Source organism: Elephas maximus, chromosome 3 (assembly GCF_024166365.1).
Source record: "Elephas maximus indicus isolate mEleMax1 chromosome 3, mEleMax1 primary haplotype, whole genome shotgun sequence".
NCBI classification, from domain to species: domain Eukaryota; kingdom Metazoa; phylum Chordata; class Mammalia; order Proboscidea; family Elephantidae; genus Elephas; species Elephas maximus.
The window spans coordinates 56,643,576-56,669,511 of NC_064821.1; the positions used below are offsets into that span (position 1 = coordinate 56,643,576).

Genomic DNA, 25,936 nt, shown 5'->3' on the forward strand with positions numbered 1-25,936 from the left:
TGACCTGCACCAGGCACCATCTTCCCAGAGTCCCTCTTGCTCTCAGCCGTAGGCCATAGCCCTGATACCAGCCGCAGACTCCTCACACCTGCAGGCACTAGCTGCATAATAAATTAGTGCTGAGCGGGCTCTGACCCCACCCTGCTCCTCTATACCTCCCCCTCCCCAGCCACCTGCAAGCCTCAGTGAGGAAACCACTCACACCTGGGCAGCCGCCCTAGACCCACGCTGCTCTTTAATGAGGGGGTGGGGCTGGAGAGGCCCTGACCTTTAACAGTGGCGGGCAGGGGGCACCCTGGGTCTCCTGAGACTCTGTGCTGTGTGAGGGTGGTCCGCGTGGGGGGCTGTGGCCATGTCTTTCCAGAGCATTGTCCACCTATCCCTCGACAGCCCCATCCAGGCCATCTGTGTGCTGGGCACAGAAATCTGCTTGGATCTCCATGGGTGAGAAGCTGGGGGAAGGGGGGGAGGTTCTCATAGAGGGTGTAGGCCTGTGTGGGCTTGTGCAGGGTCACTGGCACCCAGCTCCCCTTCAGGGCTGCCCTGGGTCATGTAGGAGTTGGGGAGACCTCCCTTCTCTGTGTCTCAGGAGCTGGTCTCTAAAGGGTCTGCAGAGTTCGACCTAAGCCCACCTCTGCCCTGTGTTGGCTGTGGGTCCTCGGGCAAGGGGGGACATGACATTATCTGTGAAACCGGGTGATATGGGCGCTGGAGGGGACCATGGGGATTGAGTGGGTGTGGTCGGTTGACATTTCAGTGTGGAGGTGACCCCTTACAGGAGGCTATGACTTCCCCAGGGTCTAGCTCAGACCTCCTAAGGTCCAGTCCACGTTCCTTGGGGCTCAGACAAGTGGTTCCCACCTTGTTGGGAATTGAGGGTTTATAAGAAGAACATAGCTTTGTTGACTTCTTGAATGTTGGTGGGAGGGGGAGGGGTCTGGGGCGGTGTTGTAACCTGTCGGAGGGAGGACGGGGATCCTTGGAGCAGGGGAGGATAGGAGTAATATGGAAGCCATGTTACGAGCCCAAAACTGGCTTGCTGGCAGTCCTTTGCCCCAACACCCTAAGAGGAGAGAGGAGGAGTCTGGGCATCCCCTGCCACGCTGAGGGATGCTTCTGTGCCCTAAAGTCTGTGTTCTTGTTGGGCAACCCAGGTGTGCCCCACGAGAGTGTGACTCCTTCACCATCACTGGCTCTCTGGGGGTCTTGACTAATGTCCACAATGCGGTCCCCATAAAGACCACAGAGGAGGCAGCCACAACCAGGTGGCCCCTGTCTGGACCCATGGATGTGCTGGTAAAGATGGTTTCACCCAGCACTGCCCCTAGTGAGGACAAGGTGAGCCTGGTTGGGGACTGGGGGGAGGTCTCCCAGGGGAGGGCCCTAACATACCCCTTGGACCTCACTCCTGACTGCTGCCATTCCTGAGCTCCGGGTCCGTGAAGAATGCATGCCAGGTGCTTTGCATGTTTGGTCTCACACACAGATTGCCACAAACCTGTGAGTGGGCACTGCGAGACCCCATTTTACAGATAAAGAAACTGAGGCACTGAGTGAGGGAGTGCCTTGTCCAAGCTAGTAGCCAGCAAAACCAGGATTCAAGCTGGAGCATGTCTGTGTCCCACGTGTGTGCCTGACGCTGATGCTCTGAGCACTTCCAAACCAGCCGCTTTCAAAGTCTGGCTTAAAAGGCTTTAGCATAACTCGAATGAGCCTTTTAGCTAAGCTTGGTCTTTTGGATGTGGATGTTTTAATAAAACTTGAAAACTAATGCCTATTAAATGCATGTGATGAGCTAGGTACTTTGACATTTCAAGAGGTTATTGCCCCCATTTTACATACGAAGAAACTGAGACATGGAGTGATGTACCTAACCCTAAACAGCATAGCTAGCGTGGAGTCGACCAGGATTTGAGCCCACATGTCTATGCTCTTTCTCCTGAGCCAAGGTGGCTCCTTAACAGGGCACCTGTGGCAGGGGGAGTTTGATTTCCACCTTGGAGAACAAGTGTCAGTCTCCTTGTGGGCCAGGTGTAGGTGGTGGTTCTGTAGTAGAAGCAGATCTATCTTTCAGAGCAGCAGTGCTCAACCTTGGCTGCAGGAGCTTTATAAAACCCAACACTCATGCCACACCCCGTACTAATTAAATTAGCCTCTGGGGGTGAGATCCAGGCACCAGTATTTCAAAGCTCTCCAGAGACTCCATGGTGAAGCTGAGGCTGAGGACCACCGCTAAAGCTAGTGAGGCACTTTGAGGGCCACCGCTGAAGCTAGTGAGGCACTTTGAGGGCCACCGCTGAAGCTAGTGAGGCACTTTGAGGGCCACCGCTGAAGCTAGTGAGGCACTTTGAGGGCCACCGCTGAAGCTAGTGAGGCACTTTGAGGGCCACCGCTGAAGCTAGTGAGGCACTTTGAGGGCCACCGCTGAAGCTAGTGAGGCACTTTGAGGGCCACCGCTGAAGCTAGTGAGGCACTTTGAGGGCCACCGCTGAAGCTAGTGAGGCACTTTGAGGGCCACCGCTGAAGCTAGTGAGGCACTTTGAGGGCCACCGCTGAAGCTAGTGAGGCACTTTGAGGGCCACCGCTGAAGCTAGTGAGGCACTTTGAGGGCCACCGCTGAAGCTAGTGAGGCACTTTGAGGGCCACCGCTGAAGCTAGTGAGGCACTTTGAGGGCCACCGCTGAAGCTAGTGAGGCACTTTGAGGGCCACCGCTGAAGCTAGTGAGGCACTTTGAGGGCCACCGCTGAAGCTAGTGAGGCACTTTGAGGGCCACCGCTGAAGCTAGTGAGGCACTTTGAGGGCCACCGCTGAAGCTAGTGAGGCACTTTGAGGGCCACCGCTGAAGCTAGTGAGGCACTTTGAGGGCCACCGCTGAAGCTAGTGAGGCACTTTGAGGGCCACCGCTGAAGCTAGTGAGGCACTTTGAGGGCCACCGCTGAAGCTAGTGAGGCACTTTGAGGGCCACCGCTGAAGCTAGTGAGGCACTTTGAGGGCCACCGCTGAAGCTAGTGAGGCACTTTGAGGATGGGGGGAAAACTCATGCTCATCAGAACCTGCTGGAGTTAAGTCTGAAGCAGTTTGTAGAAGGTTAAGACTAGGATGGCACATGGGTAGTGCTCCTGCCCATTCTGTGCTCTGTGCCAAGGCAGGCTAAACCCTAAAAGGGAGGTAGTATATCTTATTAAGAGCTGAGTCTGTGCTGTGTCCCAGCTGAGCCCATACTAACACAGAAAGGTCTCTGCCCAGGGCTCAGCCTCTAGAACCTTCAGGAGTGAACTAGAGAGGGATGGACTTGGCCCTGGGGAAGAAAAGCTTCCATTAGGGGCAGGTGGTGGATCATATGTATGTAAGTATGGCCCTAGGTAGTGGTTTGTTCTGGTTCATAATGAAAGCCTCATGATCAGGCAATGGCGGAAGGGCAGGTTGTCTTTGTCTCTAGAAGCAGGGGCTAGTGCAGGACAAAGGGGAGACTGAGTTTCCCACCCTAGGTGTTGCACTTTTTTTTAGGTAAGCAGCTGAATCCTTGGGTGGGTTAACCTACTTCCCTACTGTCCACCTCCCGGGATGATGCGTGGGATTACAGGAGGGTTGGTATAAAGCAGGGGGATATGTAGAATGATAAAAGCTTGGCCTTGAAAAGGCCTTGAGACCCACATAATCTGGGTCTGCACCACTTCTGGCTGAATGACGTAGGCAAGTTCCTGAGTTTCTCTGTGCTTTTGGGAGTGTAGATCCCACCTGAGTGGATTGTGGTGAGGCGCTAGTTTAGAAGTGCTTAGAGTAGTCCTGGCAGGTTATAAATGCTCATGGGGTTTATCCTCACTTAGTCCTAAGTACAGTGATGTGGCCACTGTACCAGCTCACAGTGAGTCATCACAAGGCTCAGAAGCTGTAACATGAGACCAAGTCACACAACCAAACAAGATTCAAACCCGGGTCCGTGGCTAATGTGTTCTGCTCCTGACCACTGCCTTCCCATGTTCTGGTGGGCTCCGGATACTGTCTCCACAGGTTCTGGTCTCATACTATGAGCCTGACAAGGAAGTCCCTGTGAGCATAGCTGTGCTCTACCTCACTGGCATTGGTGAGTGTTGCCCACTACCCCTAGACGGGGAGGGGGATGGACTTCCGTAAAAGCAAGAGGAGCTAAAAAGGACTTTCCCAGTAACAAGATCACTCCTGTGGGTCCTAGATGGATTCACCCAAATTACCCACTCACACATTCCGTCCTCAAAGCTCAGGCATGTCTTCCCATCCTCACTAGCACTGCTGACCTAATTTTCTAAGAGTAGAAGCAACTTCTACATGTTTCCACTGTCAACCCACCTCCCCAGATGTGGTACCTACATGCTGTTTCCTGTTAGAATTCATTAGTCTTTCTTGCCACATTAGATCTTTCCCCTTTTCACTCATTCAAGATCATTCCTTTAGAAATTACCCTCACTCATGTAGGAAGCCTCTACCCTTCCCCCTTTCTTCTGAATCATTTCCATCTGCACACAAACAAGCTATAATGTCCATTCTCTTAAACTGGATTCTATAAACTCTCCAAAATTCAATGCCTACCCCCTCTTCTCCTTAGAATTTATCTATACTTTGTTAATTTGTCCTCCCTGTCTCTTGAACCTACTCAAGTCTCTTGAACCTACACCTGCCACCAGCATTGCTTTTATCAAGGACCCTAACAACTTCTACTTTCCAAAGTCCTGTGGTCAGCTGTCTTCCTCTCCCATGACCTGTCAGCAGTAGAGTAGTTAATACAGTTGGTTATCCTTTCTTGACACTTCACTCCTGGGACCCTGCACTCAGACGCCTTTGCTGGGTCCTGCGTCCCCCATCCTGAGCCTGTCAAAGATGTGCGCTAGGGCTCAGCCAGCCAGTTTTGTGGATTTAAATACCATCTATAGACTGATCCTGAGGTCTCTTGGTGGTGCAAACAGTTAAATGCTCAGCTACTAGCCAAGAGGATGGAAGTTCAAGGCTACCTAGAGGTGCCTCAGAAGAAAGGCCTGGTGGCCTAGTTCTAAAAAATTGGTCATTGAAAACCCTATGGAGCACAGTTCTACTCTGACATACAGGGATTTTCCATGAGTTGGAGTTTCCTTGACAATAGCTAACAGACTACTCCCAAAACTATCTCTAGCGGCCTCTCCAAGACCTCGGATAGAGTTGGGTGTTGGTCTGTCCAACATAACTTCTTTTCTGTCTAACAGACATATCAAACTGATTCTTTCTACCTCCCCTCAAAGCTATCTTTAAAATAGTCTTCCCCATTGCAGTAGATCGTAGCCCCATTCTTCTATTTGTTGAATAACTTTGACATCACCCTGACTCTTGTTGGACTGCATGTCAATCCATGAAGCTTGTTGGCAGTGCCTGAAATTTGGCAGGAATCCAGCTACTTGCCACTTCAGATACTCTCGCCGTGGTCCGAGCCACTATCCTCTCTTGCCTGGATCCCTTCACAACTCCCCTGAGAGGAGGGTCGCCTATTTTCACTCTTGCCCTTCTATGGTTCCAGTTCTGCTTCAGCAGCCAGGGTGGCACCTTTTTGAAAGGATATCAGATAACATCTCCTCAGTTCAAAGCCTTCCAACCGTTTCCATCTTGCTTGGATTAAAGCCAAAGTCATTGTTACCCACAAAACTACATGATCTCATCCCGTGTTACCTCTCACCTTTGGCCTATTACCTTTCCCCCTTGCTCATTCTGTGCTAGACTCATTGGCCTCTCTGCTGATCCTTGAACTTGCTTCCTTGTACTTTGTATTCTCTCATCGTTTTTACCCCAGATAGTTAACACAGAACCATTTTCTTGCCTTCTTCAGGTCTCCATTCAAACTTCAAATTAGAAGATACCCTTGATCACCCATCTAATACGGAAAACATCCCCACCCAGTTACCCTGCCCTATTTCCCACTGCTCTTATTGCCATTGGACATGTATTTTATTCACCTCTGCACACATAAACACTAATGCAAGTTCCAAGAAGAGAAGGCCTGTCTTGTCCATTGCTGTGTCCCTAGGGCCTACAGATGTGCCTGGTTCATAGTGGGCATCCAGCCCCTGAGCATTTGTGTGCCAGGTGCTCAGGCTACCCCAGCAAACAAGGTCTGTTCTCATAGCCCCACCATCCTTTTTGGGAAGCAGCATGTTGGATGACAAGAGCTATGAACAAAAATAAAACCACACAGTGGTTGCATGTGGAGGGTGGGAATGGAGGTGACATATAGGGGCAGCCTCTTCAGTGATATTTGGGTAGAAACTTGGATCCTTAAGCGCTACCAAAACCAAACCAAACTCATTGCCATTGAGGAAATTCCGACCCTATAGGGCAGAGTAGAACTGCCCGTTGGGTTTCCAAAGAGCTTTTGGTTAGCGGCCAAGCTCTTAACCACTGTGCCACCAGGGCTCTTTAAGCTCTACAGGGCCTTGGAATTGCCATGTCTTGAGTCCCTTCTATGCCTTGGTGTGCAAAGAGCTTTCCAGGAGGTGAAGGAGGTGGGCCGTCCAGGTAGGAATTGCCTGGGTAGAGGCTAGGCAACACAAAGTGGCATTGAAACCACAGGGGACTGGTTTTGTGAATTCCTGAGAGGCTGGGATAGATACTTAAATACTTGGATCTCTCCAGGCTTGCTCATGAGAAATAGCCTGTCCTTGGGGACACTTTTTTTTGTCTTAAGCTGACAGCATGCCCAAAAGCCTGCGTAGTCCTGATACCAGCCTTGGGCAGCCCCAGGGGGATTAATAACTTCAAAGCTTCATCCAGCAGGTATAGGTGACTGAGACACGTTTCCTTCTCATTTCAGAGATTTCACTGGACGTGGACATCTACCGCAGTGGGCAGGTTGAGATGCGGAGTGATAAACAGGCTAAGGTGAGGCCGCCAGGGAAACGGTGAAGCTGGGGACCTGTGAGCAGATCTGGCCAGCAGACCCACTTTACTTAGCCTTTAGGTTTTTAGAGTCCCTGGGTGACTGAAAGTTTGGGGTTCAAATCCACCCAGAAGCACCTTGGAAGAAAGGCTGGTGATCTGCTTCTGAAAGGCCACAGCTTTGAAAACCCTACAGGGTGCATTTCTTCTCTGCGTACATGAGGTCGCCATGAATTGGAATCAATTCAGCGGCATCTGGTAGCATCTCTTAAATTAGCTGCAATACAGATCAAAACTGATCAAATCCATCTCTAGGTTTGTTTGTTTTTTTTAATTAGAATGTCTGACAACACTAGGCTCACGTTCTAGCCTGGTCATATAGTCAGAACATAGGGTTAGCTGCTACCTTTAGATGGGACCTGCCTCCTGCATCCTTAGCCCCTACCTTTCCTGATGCTGAAGTAGGTAGGTAACTGGTAACCTATATCTAGCTTTTCTTCTCCCCACTCTTCATTTTGGAGTATCTGATGTTACCTCCCTGTTCTATAGGACTAGGGTTTGCAAATTCTGTTCTAGGGATCCCTCTCTGGCCCCCATATGGGGTGGCATCTGGGAAGCAGAGAGCTAACCTGGCTTCTACCTGAGTCAATATTCCTGTCTTTATGGGACATTTGCAGAAAAAATGGGTCTGGGGCTCCAGCGGTTGGGGTGCCATCCTGCTTGTGAACTGCAATCCTGCCAGTGTGGGCCAGCTCACAGACAAGAAGAAGACCACGAAGGTGCTCTATTCAGATGGTAAGAAAGAGCTAGCCACTAGCTGGGACTGTCCCCACCTTTCCTTCTTGAGCTTTGCTTCCCCTTGGGCTTTGTTGCCTGTTGTTGGTCATCAAGTTGGCACCAACTCATGGTAACCTTATGTATGACAGAATGAAACACTGCCTAGTCCTGCACCATCTTCATGATCATTGGTATGTTTGAATCCATTGTTGTAGCTATTGGTGTCAATCCATCTCATTGAGGGTTTCCCTCATTTTCACTGACCCTCTGCTTTACTAAACATGATGTCCTTTTCTAGAGACTGGTCTTTCCTAATGATGTGTTCAGAGTAAGCGAGCCAAAGTCTTACCATTCTCGTTTCTGTGGAGCATCCTGGTTATATTTCTAAGACTGATGGCTGCCCTACCCCTCAGCAAATATGATGGTTCCAGGCCAATGTCCCCCCTCTAGGCTGATCAATTCTTTTGTCATGGCCTGAAGCTGTGTAATTGGGTAAAAAGAAGCCACATGGCCCCATAGGGAGAACATGGGCTCTGATGTCAGCCGCCCTTGATTTTCCCAAACTGTGTTATGTCTTGACTGTGAAATCAAGTGTATTTACGCTCCTGATCTTATATGGCTATCTGTAAAATGGCACGTAGTTGAGAAGACTAAATGGAAGCCATAAAAGGAGAATACGAGCTTTTGAAAAACCCTGTTGTAACCTGGAGCAGAAACCTAGTGGCCTTAACCAAAAAGGACCTTGAATCTGGTCCTGACTTGTGGTTGGGATCAGAGTTTTGGGTATCAGTAGTAGCATGGGATGTCCTGGTCCACACCAAGGCCAGTAGGCAAATCCTTTGAACACTGTGTCAGGAACTGTCCTAGGTGTTTGTGGGGATCATTGAAGCCTTAACAGTCAGATGGAGTAAATGTCATCCTCATGCAAAATAAAGTGGGCTCCAGGGTTGGCAACTTGCCTGTGGCCACATAGTAGGCAAGTAGCAAAGTTAAGGTGCAGGCCTCGGCATCTCGGGCCAGAGCGGAAGGCAGAGGGTCCTCAGAATTTCAATATAAAATCCCCAACCCCGTCCCTGCTGTTTCTCCTATGCCTGGAAGCTGGGATTCCCCAACCACCCCCCTGATCTTTGCCTTGCCTTCCACCCAGACATAAAGAGTCTGTCCCAGATGACACTGAGCGTCCAAGGCCCCAGCTGCACTTTAAAGAAACACCGGCTGGTTCTCCACACCTCCAGAGAAGAGTCAGAGAAGGCGAGGGTCTACTGGCCCCAAAGTGAGTACTCCCACACCTCCTCCCAACAGGTCCCCATCAACTTGCTGGGGACCTAGAGCTGCAGGTTGGGGTCTGTCATGGCCAGACTTATGACCCTGGGATTCTCTGGCTGCCTCCTTCACCTTAGGCTAAGTCTACACGTTTACAGGAGTTACCATACCCCTAAGCCACTTTTCCCATCTGTAAAATGGGGGGTGATGGTGCCTGTCCTTCAGGACTGTCATGGCTGGAAGAGAAAAAAAAGCATTATGTGAGACGGTAGCTATTACCTTAAACAGGTTAGCTAACATCTGCTCCCAAGTACTCCTACCAGAAAAAATCCATCTACATCCTTAACCAAGACTCTACTACATTAAGACTCCAGAATCCAGAGGTCAAGAAGCTAGAGTGGCTGCTACAATTGGCACCTATGTTCCAAGCCCACACCATACACTACTCATCATCAGCTTTTGCCAACTTTGGAGGCTGGTGGTATCTCTATTCTATAGGTAAAGGCATAGAAGGTTGCTAATTCAAAAAGTAGACATGTCTAACTCCAGTGAAATACCCACAGATAAGACTGCTCTAAACTGGTTTAGTATTCACTGCCTCTAATTTCCTCCAGAATTAAGATCTAACTCTGTTTCTGGCAACATATGCCAGTATGTCGCCTTCACTTAAAGGGCTCATCTGGGCAACTTGGGGAATCCTGTAGTATGTAATGTGCCTATTCTCAGGGAGGGGACCATGCCTTGCCTTCAGCTTTAGAGAGCTACTTCTCTCTGTGTTCTGGAGTCTTAGTTCAAAGTCCCCCTCCCCACCTCCTCTGTAGACCATAGATCACAGCTGGACTTAGAAATCACTTGGGATTGGCCAGAAAAGGCAGCCCAGGTTGCACATGGTCCTTTTACATGTGGACTAGGAGTAAGCCTTAGAAACCCACGAGTCTAGGCCTAGCTCAGGCCACAAGGGCTAGTCCAGCCCTGTGAGTCTCACTGAGCGTGGACAACTCTGAGCTAGGCTGGGCTGTGCCAGATGGTCCCTGGAGCCTGCCCAGCAGGCCAGTGATTTACAGAGCCTGCTAAAGATGCCAAATCTCATTGTGTATATCACAGTTACCCTTTCTTTACTTAAGAGAAGCTCATTCAAGAAACTGGGGCAGGGGAAACAGCATACTGTGCGTTAACAAGGCCTGGTTCTGAAACATAGAAAAGCTTGAGAACCACTAGTCTAGAAGATACAGCAAAGGAGTCTGAAAAGGAATTGCCAGAGAGATAGAAAGAAGGCAAAAGCATAAGGGCTAGAGACAAAGCAAAGGCAGCCTTTCGAGAAAGAAACGAGTAACTACAGCAACTGTTGTTGCTAGACTAAGATGCTGAATCTGATGAGAAACTCAGTTTTCAAGATTACTGTCATTAGCGACCATGATAGAAAGTTTCAGTAAAGTGGGGCTAAAGGCAGAATTGAAAGGGGCAATACAGTGACTCCAAATAGGTAGGATTTGCCATAAAAGGAAATAACGTGGAGGTAACTGGAGGTAAGGTGTCCAGGGAAGGTGTCTGAAGTTGGTGGAACACAAACACAAACACAGCTGTGGGAAGACAGGACTCATCAACAGAGGTGGGGAAATGGATTTAGAAGATTTGTAGGAGTACATGAAAATTCAGAAGCAAGTACAAGAAGTGAGAGCGTTAATGGGCATAAGAGAAATACTAGCATTTTTGAGTAATGTTGAGGGCACGTGCTGAGGGCTGGTCATATCTTAGAGACCTTTCAGTGTGGTGGCTTCCCTAGCTGCTCAGGTACAAGAGAATGAGTCTTAATACACTGGATTTAACTAGAGTCGAGCTTTCGTCAGGCACGTAAAATGAAGGGCATGAGAGCTGACAGTGAGTGCAATGGAATGGATAGAATGATGGATCTTGGAATCAGAAGGATAAAAAGGAAAGTGAGGATGGAGTGTGGGGATTGGTAGTAGACAGGTTTGGTATTGAGGTTGAAGAATCACTGAGATAGGAGTGTAGATAAGCTAAAAAGAATTGGACCCAAAAAACCAAAACCCACTGCCATTGAGTTGATTTCAACTCATAGCTTACCCTATGGGACAGAGTACAACTGCCCCATACGGTTTCCAAGGCTGTAAATCTCTACAGAAGCAGACTGCCATGTCTTTCTCCAGCACAGTGGCTGGTGGATTTGAACCGCTGACCTTCTGGTTAACAGTGAGCACTTTAACCACTTGCCACCAAGGCACAAAAGGTTGGAAGGTTGATGTTAAAAAATCAGTTTTGAAGGTAGTATTTGGTTTAATCTATGCCCACTGAAACAGGCATACAAGATGGTGGTAGAACTCAGGCTCTTTGAAATATGGTCAAAAGAATAGAATGTCTGATGGATGGTCTGATCTATGATGTCAAATACCAATAACAATGATGGTGGTAAAGAAAAGCAAGTGCTAAAACAATCTGGGAGGGTTGGTAAACAATTGCAAGAAGGAAGGGGGGCAGGTGGGGATTATCCAACAGAATGTACTTCAAAGGAACCAGGGTGTTTGAAGAACAAAGAGTCTAGAAGCATTCATGAAGAACACAGAGGGCGTCTGCCCCACCTCTAGGCCCAGGTATGTGGATGGTAGAGAAAAGGAGCACAGAGCACTTATCTGTGTTTATTCTCTACCTTGGGGACACAGCTCTGGAAGGATAAACACACCGCCCACTCTCAAAGCCCATTAGGGCAGACAGACAGCTAAGGATCAAGCAAAGACTTCGGAAATAGCTCTTTAAGTCTAGTGCTGGGCGGGGAGCCATTGAGCAGTCCCTTGAGCTGAGACCTGTGAGGACCAAGAGCAAGAAAGGCCTTCTCGGCTAAAGATAGAGGTTGTGCCTGGGTCATAAAGCTTCTGGCCTTTTATTTTTACCTGTATAATGGGGATGATAACAGCACCTACCTCAAAGGGTTTTAAGGATGCAAATGAGTCTGTGAGCCCAGTTCCTGGCTTATCCTAAGTCTACAATGAAATCTTACCTATGCTTAAAAGCAAACAACTAGATATGAGAGAAGTGTCCCTCCTCCATTCCCAGGATCAACCACAGCAGAATTGAGACAGCTGGTAGGGGTATACAGCAAGCCACCTGGGAGAAGAACTGAAGGTGCTGAATTTGCAGCAGCTCTGGGCCAAGTAGTTAACTAGTGTCCAGCATAGCCCAGTTTGCAGCTGGGAACTCCACAGCACGTCAGCTGACTTCAGTGAGCTGAAAGGGCAGTGTCCCACACTGAGGAACTGCAGGGGTCCTGGTGGAAGAGTCTACCTCCTCCCGTCCCACCCAGTGAAGAAGCTAGGCAGACTAGAAGTGGGAGTTCCCCCAGGAGTGTTCTCAGCTGGGGGCGGTACAGCTGGCCCTGCTTCTCTGCACCCAGCATCAAAAGAAGCAAGACTGAGGCCAAGGCCAGCGCCTCCAAGGAGGTGCTGCAGAATTTCTGGTAGCTAGAGTCCTGAGGTTTTTTAGAGTCCTTCTGAGGGGCCACAGCCTCCACCCAGGCCATCGCTGCAGCCGCCATCCAGAGCCAAGAAGCTGAGGACCTGGAGGGGCACCCAGGTCACAGCAGCAGCCAGATGCTGGCAAGCTAGAGGAAGCGGAGACCCAGGCAGCTGGCACAGGCCACGCAGGAGGGCTAAGGAGCATGCAGTGCCCAGATCTAGAGGCTTTATTAATTTAGCCTCAGTAAATCTAGATCAAGATTTCCTGAAATAATCCTCCCCAAGGGCTTTAAGCAGGAGCAGCCATCACTGGGAATGGATCAGAAGGGCAGAGGCCTGGCAGTAAGGCCAGGTAGGGAAAAGGTAGAGAGGGCCAGGTGAGAGAAGCTTGGTGGCCTTTGATCAGGGTGACCTCTGAAAATGAAGCATGGCCAGATCCGGTTCTAGTTAACTATAGATAACTACTGCATGTGGCCAACTTCCTTCTTGTCTCTTCTATGCCTGGTCTTGTATTTTGTATTTAACGATCTAATAAAGGAGTAAATGGGCTTAACAGGTTCGATCACAAGACCTGTTTTCAGGCTTCTTCAGAAAACTTTTATCCAATAGACGATTCTTGCAGGTATCTGATTCTTCCGTCGAGGCTGCCAAGCCCACCTGTGTACACAAAGTTTCTCTTGCCTTTAAGACCATTCCAATATTCTCCCAAGAGTTAAGTTAGTAGGTCAAAGTCTAGAACCACCTACTATGTGATTCTCGCCTCCCCCCTGCCCCCCAACTGAACTCCTTGTAGGCAGGCATTTTCATCTGAGTCTCCAGTATCTGGCATGTAACAGGTCTTTGAAGTGTGTTGGTGGATAAATAGCCCTTGTTTATGGCCTCCTGGAGTTCAGAGCCTAGCTGCTGACATGAGGAACAATCCAGTGCACTGAGGTGGTTTGCTCCTCCCAGCAACAGGCTGCTCTGGTAGCCGATCTGTCCTTTCTTCTAGAAGACAGCTCCAGCATCTTTGAGTTGGTGCTGGGGCCTGGTCAGCACACCTACACCCTGGCCCCCCTTGAGGATCACTTGAAGAAGACCTTCTATATTGAAGCTATGGAATTCCCATCTGCTGACTTCTCCGGCCTGATTTCCTACTCTGTGTCTCTGGTAGATGAGTCTCAAGACCCGGTATGTCTCCAAACAGACAAGAAGCCCTGGACTCTAGGGGATGGGTAGGAAGGAAACAACTCCCATAGCTGGGAAGAGGGCAGGGGAAGACAAGGCTTGGTGGGTGGAGATAGGGTTTTATGAACCTTCAAGAGAAAGAAAGAGCTTTAGAGGACAGGCGAGGGCCCAGAGGTGGGCTGGCTGAATAGCTGGAGGCCTGGGGGTAGGGTGGGAGGTAGATGAGGAATTAGGTTACTTATGGGACCTTGTCTCATATTGCAGTTGATTCCAGAGGCCTTGGTGTACAAAGACACAGTAGTATTCCGAGTGGCTCCTTGCATCTTTACTCCCAGCACCCAGATGCCTCTAGAAGTATACATATGTAGGTAAGAAATCCTTAAGGCTGCCCATGCCAGGTAACCTTCATACCGTTCTTATCAGGAAGGGGAAAACTCTTCTACCTGAGCTGCCTGGACCCATCCCCAAGATAGTCATCAACAGGTGTTTAAACACATAATGCTGGGGACAGACTAGCGAATGGGACAGTGCCTCTCATGTCTTTATGGAGGATGGACAAAGAAACATTGACTTCAAGTATACTATCAAGCACTATAAATCAGGGTAAAAGGATGGAAGAGGCAAGGACGAGAGTGTGTTCCAGAGACAGCTAAAAGAGAGGTGAGACAAGGAAGGGGCCAAAATAAGCAGGTCCTGTGTATTAGAGTAAATCTCTGTGGTGGTAACAGACCCTAGTATAGTAGTTTAAAGTCAACTTTCTTTTCTAAATGCCTGCAGGTATGAAAGTAGCCCAGGTTGATGGGTGGTACTGTCTCCCATTGTTACTTAAGGGCCCTGTTCCTTTTAGTCTTATTATTGTACTATCTTCTCTGGGGCAGCATCTTCATGATGGAGGCTAGGCCCCAGGCACTTCCTAGACACAGCCCCTGGAAAGGGAGAAGAGCCAAAGTCCAGGCAAAGCTGCCTGTTTGTCACTGCTCAAGGCCTGGAAGTCACTGTGCTCATGTGTTGATGTCCTGAAGAGACACGGGCCTGCATCCAGCCATGGGGGTGGCGGGGGAGGCAGAAATGCTGTCTGCTTAATGTGGCCATGTGTCTAGGGAGAAAAGGAAAAAGGGTTCTGAGGGGTACAACCAATAGAATGTCATCAAGGGTTCTCCCAGCAAGATCACTCTGGCCATGTGGAAGAGTGGGGAGACAAATAAAAGGCAGGAGACCAGTTCAGCTATTACAACGGTGTGGGCCAGACTCAGAAGTGGTTGGGCCAGGGTGGTAGAAGTGAATTGGTAGGATTCAGGATTCTTTTGAAGGTAGATCCCACCCCATAGGTTAGCTGATACATGGGGTACAAAGAAACAGGGGGAACCCCTGTGTTTTGGGCTTTCCACAAAGCAAAGGGTGGTACCACTGCCTGAAGTGAGGTAGAATTGGTACTTTGGTTTTGGTAATTGAAAGCCTGAGATACCCACTGGATTTCTAAGTGTCTGGAGCTCAGGGGAAAATTTGGAAGCTAGAAACAAGCCTAGGTGCCAGGCATGTGGAAGGTATCCAAAGTCACGGGACTCGCTGAGCTTGTATGTTGTTAGTTGCTGTGAGTTGGTTCGGACTTATGTATAACAACAAAACATTGCTCAGTCCTTCGCCATCTTCATGATTGTTAATTATGTTTTGAGTCCATTGTTGCAACTAGTTGAGGGTTACCCTTGTTTTTGCTGACCCTCTACTTTTACCAACATGATGTCCTTTTCCTAGTGATTGGTCTTTCCTGATACATTTAAAGTAAGCGAGTATACAGGGAAGATGCTTCAGAACTGAGCTGTAGAGTGATCCAACACTTAGCTTTAGAAAACAGTCTAGCAAAGAATACTGAGAAGAAAGAGTTAGGATAAAAACCAAGACAATGATGACCAAAAGGCTAAGGGAAGGAGATACCAGGTAAGGTGCCAACTGTGTGAAACCCTGACAGAAAGAAAATAAGATGCCCATTGGGTTTGGCAAGGTGGAGGTCACTGGACAGAAAGCAACCTGGCATGATGGCTTTGAAGGTATGATGGGGTTGAAGAATGGGAAAGGAGTACATTGCAAGACTCCGCGAACAGTCTTAAGGACCAGCTATAATAGAATGTGAGATGGAAAGGGTTTTCTAAGGTTTGAGGCAATGAGTAATGCTAATGGAATGATCCAGCAGAGAAAGGAAAAACTGATAGGAGACAAAAGGCAACTGCAGAAATCAAGTCCTTGAGTAGATGGAATCCAGTAGTAAGATGGGAGTATAAGTTAAACTGGCTTCAATAGGTATAGGGTGGCTATGAGTTGAAAACAACTTGACAAAAGTTTGGTTTTTGTTTTCTAGGTGTTTAGGCACAGGGATAGCTCACCCAATGTTCGAGAGGGAGAGCAGAGCAAATCTGTAAGAGAAATATTAGTGGGATGGCTGGACAGTGCTCAGGGCCTGCTTAGGTTGGCAACTTAAGAGAACGGTTACTGTGAGCTTTTCTCCAACTATTTTCAGCAACATGAGTTCTAGGGAAGAATAAATGTAGAACTGGGTTTAACTAGGTTTAGGGCCAGAGAGATGGCCTGGGTGCTGAGTGACACTAAGACCTGCTCTGAGCTACCAGCTTGTAGTCTATGACATGGGGGGACAGCTGCTCTGCTTATTTCACAGACACTACTGCTGTCAAGCCGATTCCAACTAATGGTTGACTGCATGTATGTCAGGGTACAACTCTGATCCATAGGGTTTTCAATGGCTGGTTTTTCAAAAGTAAATCTCCAGGCCTCCTCCTGAGGTTCTTCCAAGTGGACTTGAGTCCCCAGCCTTTCAGTGAGCAGCCAAGTGCTCAACTGTTTGAGCCACCCAGGGACTACTGCATGGGGGTAGCGGCAGAATCTCCTGACCAGAAGGAGGTGCCCCCTCCTCTGGCACAGGCAGATTCTGACCAGTGGGGAGCCTCGGAGGCCTTCCCCCAAGCCGGCTTATCTCCCGTGCAGAGAGCTGCAGCTCCGGGGTTTTGTGAACACGGTGATGGAGCTGAGCAAGAAAAGTAACAGCCAGGTGGCATCTGTCTATGAGGACCCCAACCGCCTGGGCAGGTGGCTCCAGGTAACACCCCATACAACCCTGCCTGGGGAAATAGGCCTGTGGGGGAGGGACGGGGGAGACTGCACGCACCACAGACAAGGGACTTCACAGGTTTCCCTTTAATGTTCACAGCAAGTAAGATGGGCCTAAATAGAGGCGTCTTCATTTTTAGGACTTCAGCTGAGGGTCAGATGAAGCGACTTGCCCAAGTCACAGATAGTAGGGGAATGAAGCTGAGTCCAACCTCTGTCCTTTTCTAGAGTACATGTGTGTTCAAGACCGCAGAACACCAGTACCTTCTCCCCTGGGCACCTGAGGGTCTGACACCTTTGGCCACAGGCTGTCGGAGCTGGGCTACAATTCCAACTCCAGAAGAGCCCTAAATCTAGAGTCCAGCTGAAGCTGAATTCTGGTGTTTTCGACAGTGTTTGAGTGGTTACCATATGTTGGGTACCATTCTAATCACAATGATAGACCTCTAATTGCTGGACAAAAAAAAGAAAAAAAAATACAAAACCCAAGATGATATAGTTACTGGATCAAACTAGATAGTTTGAGTGGTCAGGAGGAGCTTCAGCTTTACTTACGGCATGAGGAGTTAGCTATGCAGAGGCAGGGAAGTGATGGGGAAGACGGGCAGTGGAAGCTCCTCGGGCAGAGGAACACCTGACATGAAGATCCTAATGTGAGATCCACTTGGAGAATCGGAGGAACAGAAGGGCTAGCGTGGCCAGATCATAGTGAACAAAGGTCAGAGGTAGGCAGAGGCTAGCTTATGTGTTAGGCCCTTCCTCTTTTTATTGTGAAAACTCATGTATTAATTTGCCAATTTAACATTTCTCGTGTAAAATTTAGCAACATCAATGATGTTAATCACGTTGTGCAACCATCAGCACTATCTGTTTCCAGGTTTTTCCATCACCCTTCATAGAAACTCAGTGCCTCTAGGAAATGACTCCCCTTTCCCCCTCCATCCCGCCAAAGTAAGGAATAGAAACAAAAGCACGAAGGGGTGACATTAAAAGGTATTAATCAGGGGAGGGAAATTTTATGGTTTAGGTCTTATAAATTGAGACATAGAGAACAGATTTTAAAAGGGGGTAAGCACGGAAGAAGAGAAACTGGAGGGTTATTGCGGTGACATAGGTAAGAGATCATGGTGGCTTCTCTAAGGTGGTGCCAGAGAAGGGTCCCAACAAAGCTTGTTTGTGGATAGGGGTATAAGGAGTGAGATGAGGAAAGAATCTGGGATGGCTCGGGTTTTAAGCTTGAAGAATAGGGGAACAGGTCAGGGAAAGCCTCTAAGAAGAGATGACCTTTGAGATAAGTCTCAAGGATTCCATGGCAGTTGAAGGAAGAGGGGGTTCTTGGTGCACCTTCTGTCTGGAGGAGGCCCACACATAGAGGGCCGTGCAGCTGACAAGCCCCACACTAGGTGGGGAAAGCAGCTGATGGAGCAAAGACCTCATGGTTTGCTTTCCTGTCTCTTCCAGGATGAGATGGCCTTCTGCTACACCCAGGCTCCACACAAAACTATTCCTTTGGTCCTCGACACCCCTCGCGTCACCAAGATTGAAGACTTGCCCATGAAATACTCACTGGTGTGGGGCTTGGTTGGGCTGATCTAAACTCGGTCCAACCTCTCAGGCCTGGTGCCTGTCCAGGAGCGATGGGGCACCAAGGAGGGCCCAAGTGGCCTCTGGGTGATCGGGAGGTGGGAGTCTGCTCGAGACAAGACAGTATGTGACATGTTGGCTAGGCAGCCTGGATTAGTGGTAAGACTGGGGCTTAAAGTCAATCCCTTCTAATACCCCTGCCCTGGCTGGGTCTCCTTCCAGAGCTCTGATGTTGGCTACATAATCCAAGGCATCAAGGACTATAGGGTGGCCAGCATGGATTCCATTGGGAACTTGATGGTGTCCCCACCAGTCACTGTCCAAGGGAAAGAATACCCCCTAGGGAGGATCCTCATTGGCAGCAGCTTTTACCCCAGGTGAGGCAAGAGTCCAGGTGGTGGCCAGCAGTCTTAAAACACTGAAGGAAGGGACCTGTAGTCCCCCTGGCTCCACCCTGACTCCCGTGTGACCTCAGCAGGTCCCTTCTGCTCTGGATCATTCCTTAAATTTGTAAAATCAGAATATTTGATTTTTTTATTCACGTAGGAGATTAAAGGTAAAGAAGGCGGACAAATTGCTTATTCTTTAAGTGATAATTCTGGAACTGAGGCATGCTAAATTCAGCTGGCCTATTGAACAAGTGGAATCCCTGGGTGGTGCAAAGACTTAAAATGTGCTTAGCTACTAACCAAAAGGTTGGCAGGTTGAGTCCACCCAGGAGTACCTTGGAAGAAAGGCCTGGTGATCTACTTCCAGAAAATTGGCCATAAAAAATCCTGTGGAGCATAGTTCTCTCACATACATGGGGTCGCCAGGAGTCAGTCAACTCAATCAATGGTGACTTTTTTAATTGACCCAGCAGGATGTTATTTTCACAAGACATATGGTTGAACTTCTTGGTGGCCATTAGTCTAGAACCAGGAGAACCTTGTCTCCCAGGGTTCCATCTTTATCTAAAATTACTTGGTCCAGTCCTGAGTTTGGTCAGAATAAGATTCTTAATAACCACTATCACCTATGGATTTTAGCCTAGTGGGTTGAGCAGCCAGTCACCTGGAGGTAGTCTGACCCTCCCCAAGTAGTAGGTGGCCAACCTGAGCCATGCTGGCTCAAAGGCTATTCTTTCTGCCTTCTTTTTAGTGAAGAAGGCCGGAACATGAGTAAGACCCTCCAGGACTTCCTCCACGCCCAGCAAGTCCAGGCCCCAGTGGAGCTCTTCTCAGACTGGCTAATGGTTGGCCACATAGATGAGTTCATGTGCTTTGTCCCCATAGATGAACGAAGTGAAGGTGAAAAGGTCTGTGGGAGCTGGGGAGGACCCATCTGCCATGTCTCCCATGTCTCTTGAAGACTCCTGGAAGCTTCTTGGGGTGAAGCTAGCCTCTGACCCTCGTGCTTTGCTTCTTAGGGCTTCCGACTACTCCTGGCCAGCCCCAGCTCCTGCTATAAACTGTTCGAGGAGAAAAAGAAGGCAGGCTATGGGCACATGCTTCTGTTTGAAGAGGTTAAAGTGGATCAGCTCCTCTCTAATGGTAAAGGATTCCCCCTTCCTGATTAAACAGGACTCGAGTCCCTTCTCCAGGTGCCCTTCCCAGATAGTCATTCTTTACTTTGCCACCTTTGGTGGAAAGGGTCCCAGGGAAGGATAAAAGTAGTTAGAATCACCATATTAGAACATCTTGTTCTATTTCAGGGCTGTTTCATGGTAGGTACTACAATAACATAAGAGCCCTGGTGGTACAGTGGTTAAGAACTTGGCTGCTAGCCAAAGGGTTGGCAGTTTGAACCCACCAGCCACTCTACAGGAGTAAGATGCTTCTCTAAAGATGATTTACAGCTGATGGGGCAGTTCTTCTCTGTCCTATAGGGTTGCTATGAGTTGGAATTGATAGCAGTGGGTTTGGTTTTGGTATTTAGGATAACATAGGTAAACTGAAAGCTCTGGGATGGTAGTGAGACTGCTATAATGTATGTGGGAGGGACTTAGTTAGCACCTGGGTAACTCCATACGTTAAAAAAAATTTTTTTAATGCTAACAATGCCAGTGTCTAGATTTATTCGGGGAATGCTGGGTTAAGTACCAGGGCATTGGGACTTCAGGAGTCTCCTGATCACCCTTAAAGAAAATGTTATACATAAACACAGCTTGATGTCATGGCAGTTCTGTTCTAAATGTTGTGGCAACACAAGGGACACTTTCCCCAGAAAACCAAAACCAAAAAAAACCAAACCCAGTGCTGTCGAGTCTATTCCGACTCATAGTGACCCTATAGGACAGAATGGAACTGTCCCATAGAGTTTCCAAGGGACGCCTGGTGAACTCGAACTGCCGACCCTTTGGTTAGCAGCCGTAGCACTTAACCACTACGCCACCAAGGTTTCCTTCCCCAGAAAGAAGGTGGGATATTGGGCAGTTTTCTAGGTGCTTGCTACTCAGAATGTAGCCTGGGGACCAGCAGCATCAGCAACACCTGGGAGCTTGTTAAAAGAGTATGGCTTTGGTGCAACCCCAGACCTCCTGAATCAACCTTTGGGGGCAGGGCCCAGGCCCTCACTGTCACAGAAGGACTATGGAAAATGACATTTGCTGAGCATGAACCAAGTACCAACATGATGCCAAAGCCTTTGTATGTGTTAACTCAGAGCCAGAGGTTGAACTGGCATCCTTGTCCCAAAGATTAACAAACTGAGGAACAAAGTAACCTGGTCAAAGTCACAGTTAGGAGGTTGCCAGGTTATACGGGTTGTATAATGCACATGGGGGGCGGGGGGGAGATCCCTGGGTGGTGCAAATGGTTTGCGCTCAACTACTAACCCAAAGGCTGGTGGTTCAAACCCACCCAGCAGTGCTACAAAAGAAAGACCTGGTGATCTGCTTCCTGGTGATCTGCTTCCGTAAAGATCAGAGTCAAAACCCTATGGAGCAGCTCTGTGTGTAACATATGGGGTCACCATGAGTTGGCATTGACTTTATGGCAACTGGTTCATTTTTACATAAAGCACAGAGCTGCGCCCCCTGAGGGGCGAGCAGGACCAAAGTCAGACTGCTGAGGTAATGTAGGCTGCCTCCTGCAAACCCTGACGTGGGCTGCTCCCCTCATGCCAGGGACAGAGTGGCCCGTGGCAGTGAAAGTCCTGTCCCGCCTTCCCTTCATCAGGGCTTTCTGCTGAGGGCCCCGTCAGCCCCAGATACGACACTGGACGTAGGTGGGTCTCTGGAGACTAGCCAGGCTAATTGCCAGTCATAGGTCCAAGAAGACACAGAGTTAGGCTGTGCCTGGAACACAAGTCTGTTCAGCTCTGGACCACACTGCAGGCTCCCTGACTGCCAGGCCTGCCTGACCTCTCTTCCTTCCACAGGAAGGGAAGCCAGAACCATCGATCAACTTCTAGCGGATGAAAACATGAGAAACCAGAATGACTATGTGGAGGTATGGGGACCACAGATGTGGGGAAGCTTCTCCAAGAAAGGAGAACCAGCACTGAGAGTTCTGTCAGAGAGTCCCTGGCCTACTCTGGGTGGGGTGGCAGATAACAGCTGCTCTTCCAAGTGCTAATGTAGGCCCAGACTGGGGGCCAGAGATGGCCACAGTACCCAGGAAGAGGGGTCAGGGAAGGAGTGAGCAAGGGGTTGGGTATCCACAGCTAAAATCACAGAAAGATGCATTTTAACCCTTGGAAGAAACCAAAAAAGTACATGGTATTGGCATGACTTCCCAAGGCTCTGACCAAGGATGGCTGAGACCACAGGTCTAGGCACCAGGCGTTAGGATAGGCAGATAGTGAGAACAGATGCTTGGTGTGTCAGGGGACAACTGACAGAAATTGTCTGCTCAGCAGGTTTCATGTACTGTTAGGGTAAGTTCATCTGTTATGACCTTCTGGCTCTTTCTCCAAGGCATCGATGGGTAGAGAAGGCATCGAAAGCATTGACTATCTAGACAACCAGTTCCTAATTGAGCAGCTACTATGGTCCAAGCACCTATAAGATTATTAGTTGTTGCCATCAAATAGGTTCCAACTCAGGGCAAACTTACGTATAACAGAACAAAATGTTGTCTGGTCCTGCACTATCTTCATGTTTGAGTCCATTGTTGAGGCTATTGTGTCAATCCATCTCATTAAGGGCTTTCCTTGTTTTTTTTCCTTGGCCCATTACTTTATTGACCATGATGTCCTCTTCTAGTGACTGATATTTTCCTGATGATGTCCAATGTAAGTGAGCTGGAGTCTCGCCATCCTCTCTTCTAAGGAACATTCTGGTTATATTTCTTAAACTGATATGTTCACTCTTTTGGCAATCCACGGTATATTCAATATTGTTTGCCAACACCACAGTTTGAAGACATCAGTTCTTCTTTCTTCCTTCCCCTTTTCACTAACCAGCTTTAGAATGCATATGAGGTGATAGATCATGGCTTGGGTCAGACAACACCTTAGTACCTTTTCTATAATTCTGGAAATAACCCTATGAAGTAAAACCCATCTTGTATATGAGGATAGTGAGGCTCGGAGTGAAGTCACTAACCTAAGCCAATGAGCTGGAGGAACTGGGCTGGAACCAAAGCCTAACTCCCGAGCTCTCTCTCTGCCCACTCTACTGCTCTGAAGTTGTCCAGTGTCTGCTTCCTGGAATGGTGATATAGCTCAGCATCCTCCTTGCACAGGACGCCCTCCTCCCCACTTGTCTAAGAAGCTTTGAGCACCAGAGACTTAGACACAGACCAGGGCCTCCTAAATGCTTCCTGGATAAAATGGTGCATCAGCTCAGTCCCTAGATGGTGCTCAGGGTCAGCATTTCAGAGACATCTCTCAGGGTGTGAATCTTTGGCTGTAAGGAGCAGAGCGAGTCCCCAGGATGATAGATTATTCAACTTCTAGAGGGGGACACTAGAGCCTGGAGAAGGGTAATGCCTTGCCCAAGGCCACGTGGTCAGTGCTTTGCTCACTGAGTCCCTGTCACTCCTGGCCCAGGAGCCTTCTGTGCTACAGAGCACTGGTGCCCTGGCCTCTGCAAAACCGGAGTGGGGAGGGGGGGCGGGAGGAGAGGTCTCCTGGCATGGCAAGGGGGGTGTCACCCAGGTACAGGGCCAAAATAGCATCTTTGAGCCCCTGGTGATGGCATCCTAGGTGTAGTGGTCATCTGAGTCTGATTTCAAGACCCAGGGAAATACTTGGGTGTTGGGCTTCAGATGGTTTGAGCAGGACGTGCCCTGAGGGAAGGCAGCTGCTCATGTCCTGTATGAAGGAAAAGTGTCTAGGTCTCCTGGGTGTGATGGCTTGTTTTTGCCCTGGCCCAGCCCTCCAGCTTCCTGCCATTGCTCGGGGCCCCACTCAGGGCACTAAAGGGGCCAAATGGCATAAGCGCATGGGATGCTGGCCTCTGGGGACTAGGCCTTTTTCTGAGTCCCTATATTCCCCCTGGTAAAGGGGAATTGGGCCTGCTTTACATGAGAGGGTTGGCATGATGTGTGAGGTTACAGCACACAGTAAGCGATGGACAATTCTTTAGGCCGTTACCAGTTTCCGCCCTGCTTCTCTCTCACCCTCTTCCCACCTGCAGAAGTGCATTAACCTGAACCGGGACATCTTGAAGCGGGAGCTGGGCCTGGTGGAGAAGGACATCATTCACATCCCCCAGCTCTTCTGCTTGGAGCAGCTGACCCACATCTCCTCCAACCAGCAGACGGAGAAACGCTTTGCAAGGCCCTACTTCCCCAACATGGTGAGGGGCTGCTGGGTGGGGGAGCATTCCTTCAGCCAGTGCTGACTGGTCCTTTAATGTATGTGGTGTAGCGCCCAGCCCTCCAGCTGACAAATCTAGACAAGCTCCTGAGTAGCTATTATGGCCCAAGCACCCTACAAGATACCTTACTATAATTCTGGAAATAACCCTATAAAGTAAAATGCATCTTGTATGAGATGCCTTTCTCTCCCTCTTTAGTCAGGGATGACCTTAGCCAGGGGGCACGAGCTAGACCTGAAAGCCAGGTGACCTACCAGTTTCCATGGGCAGGGCCCTTGGCTAAGTGTTTTAGGCACATCAGCTAGCTAGTCCCCAGCCTTAAGGGGGTGAATCCTACGAAGCCCACTTCCCAGATGGGGAAGCTGTGCCACTACTGGAGTCAAGGCTGCCAAGCCATCTGCTGGGTGAGAACTTGGATGGGTTGTATAAGGTCAGGGTCTTCCCAGCTATGTATCTCCAGTATTCTTACTAGAGGTGCTCACACATTTAAAGTAATATTCTATTCATATTTAGAATCTAGAGCCCTGGTGGCACAGTGGTTAAGGGCTATGGCTGCCAACCAAGGGGTCAGCAGTTCGAATCCACAAGCCGTTCCTTGGAAAACTCTACGGGGCAGTTCCGCTCTGTCCTATACAGTCATTATGAGTCGGAATCGACTCGATGGCAACAGGTTTCATTTAGAATCTCAGTTTGAAGGTGAGAAATTGGGAGTAGGATGGGGGGAGTACAAGAGATTCCTGCTATGTCAAGCCTATTCTAATTATGGACTATATCGGAACATTCTCAGGTAACAACTGTGGTCCATTATGTAGATGCTTAAAATGAATTCTAAAGTACTTAAGCTCATTAATTCGTTAAACACTTGATACCTGTACTCACCAACCACACAGGAGTACTTAATTTTATAAGAAACAGGAGCCTGACACAGCCCCCGGGGTATAGGTTCGGGTGGTGGTGAGAGAAGCTTGAGGAAGAGATGTTGAAAGTTGGTATGAAAGACCCACAGAAGTCAAGCGAGCAAACTTTGGGGTAGGGAGAGGTAGACAGGAGTATGACGAAAAGGCCACACTGATAGAAATACAGTAGAGGAAGAAACTGCGAAAGTTGGTAAAGCCAGACCTTGTCCAAGCCAGGGATTTTGGTTTTGACTGAGAAATGCAGTGGGAGCCATTAGAAGTTTGAGCAGACGTGAGTTGGATTTAGCCCCGAGATTGATAAGTGATATCTGCTCAAGGACAGGCAACAGCCCCATGTGCTTGCTACTCCTGGTCTAGCCCAATGCAGGGTAGAGGCAGCTGGGTTTTCTCTTGCGTTTAATCTTATGGCATTCATTGCTCAAGACTTGGGTGGTGCAAATGGTTAATGTGCTCAGCTGCTAACAGGAAAGGTTAGAGGTTCAAGTCTACCCAGAGGTTTGATGACCTACTTCCAAAAACTCAGCCATTGAAAACCCTATGCAGCACAGCTCTACTGACACGCACTGGGTCACCATGAGTCAGAATCAACTCGACGGCAACTGGTATTCATTACTTACGGGATGGCCAGGGGACTTCCATAGCCCTGATCCCTGTCCAAGCCTCACCCCACTCTCTGACAGCTCCAGATGATCGTGATGGGCAAGAACCTGGGGATCCCCAAGCCTTTTGGGCCCCACATCAAGGGGAACTGCTGCCTGGAAGAAAAAGTCTGCCACTTGCTGGAGCCCCTGGGCTTCAAATGCACCTTCATTAATGACTTTGACTGTTACCTGACTGACGTCGGAGACTTCCGCGCCTGTGCCAATGTTCGCCGGGTGCCCTTTGCCTTCAAATGGTGGAGAATGATGCCCTAGACGACGGATGGTCTCCCATCATCTCAGAGCAGCACCAATGCCTTCCCTAGCTGGGGGCTAGATGTTAAGGCTCTAAACCCCCCTTTTACCCTGTTCATCCCTCCTGCCCC

At 49.0% G+C, this 25,936-nt stretch overlaps 1 protein-coding gene across 1 annotated transcript; it reads left to right on the plus strand.

Moving 5' to 3' along the window:
• Positions 1–352: 352 nt before the first annotated feature.
• Positions 353–25,826, plus strand: PADI6 (peptidyl arginine deiminase 6). Its single transcript, XM_049875882.1, has 16 exons — positions 353–444; positions 1,155–1,338; positions 4,013–4,085; positions 6,810–6,877; positions 7,552–7,669; positions 8,799–8,924; positions 13,373–13,551; positions 13,813–13,916; positions 16,543–16,654; positions 18,127–18,234; positions 18,472–18,626; positions 19,390–19,546; positions 19,658–19,781; positions 21,610–21,680; positions 23,813–23,974; positions 25,593–25,826. Exons 1-16 carry the CDS (start codon positions 353–355, stop codon positions 25,824–25,826), a joined length of 2,067 nt encoding a protein of 688 aa, XP_049731839.1.
• The last annotated feature ends 110 nt before the right edge of the window (positions 25,827–25,936 follow it).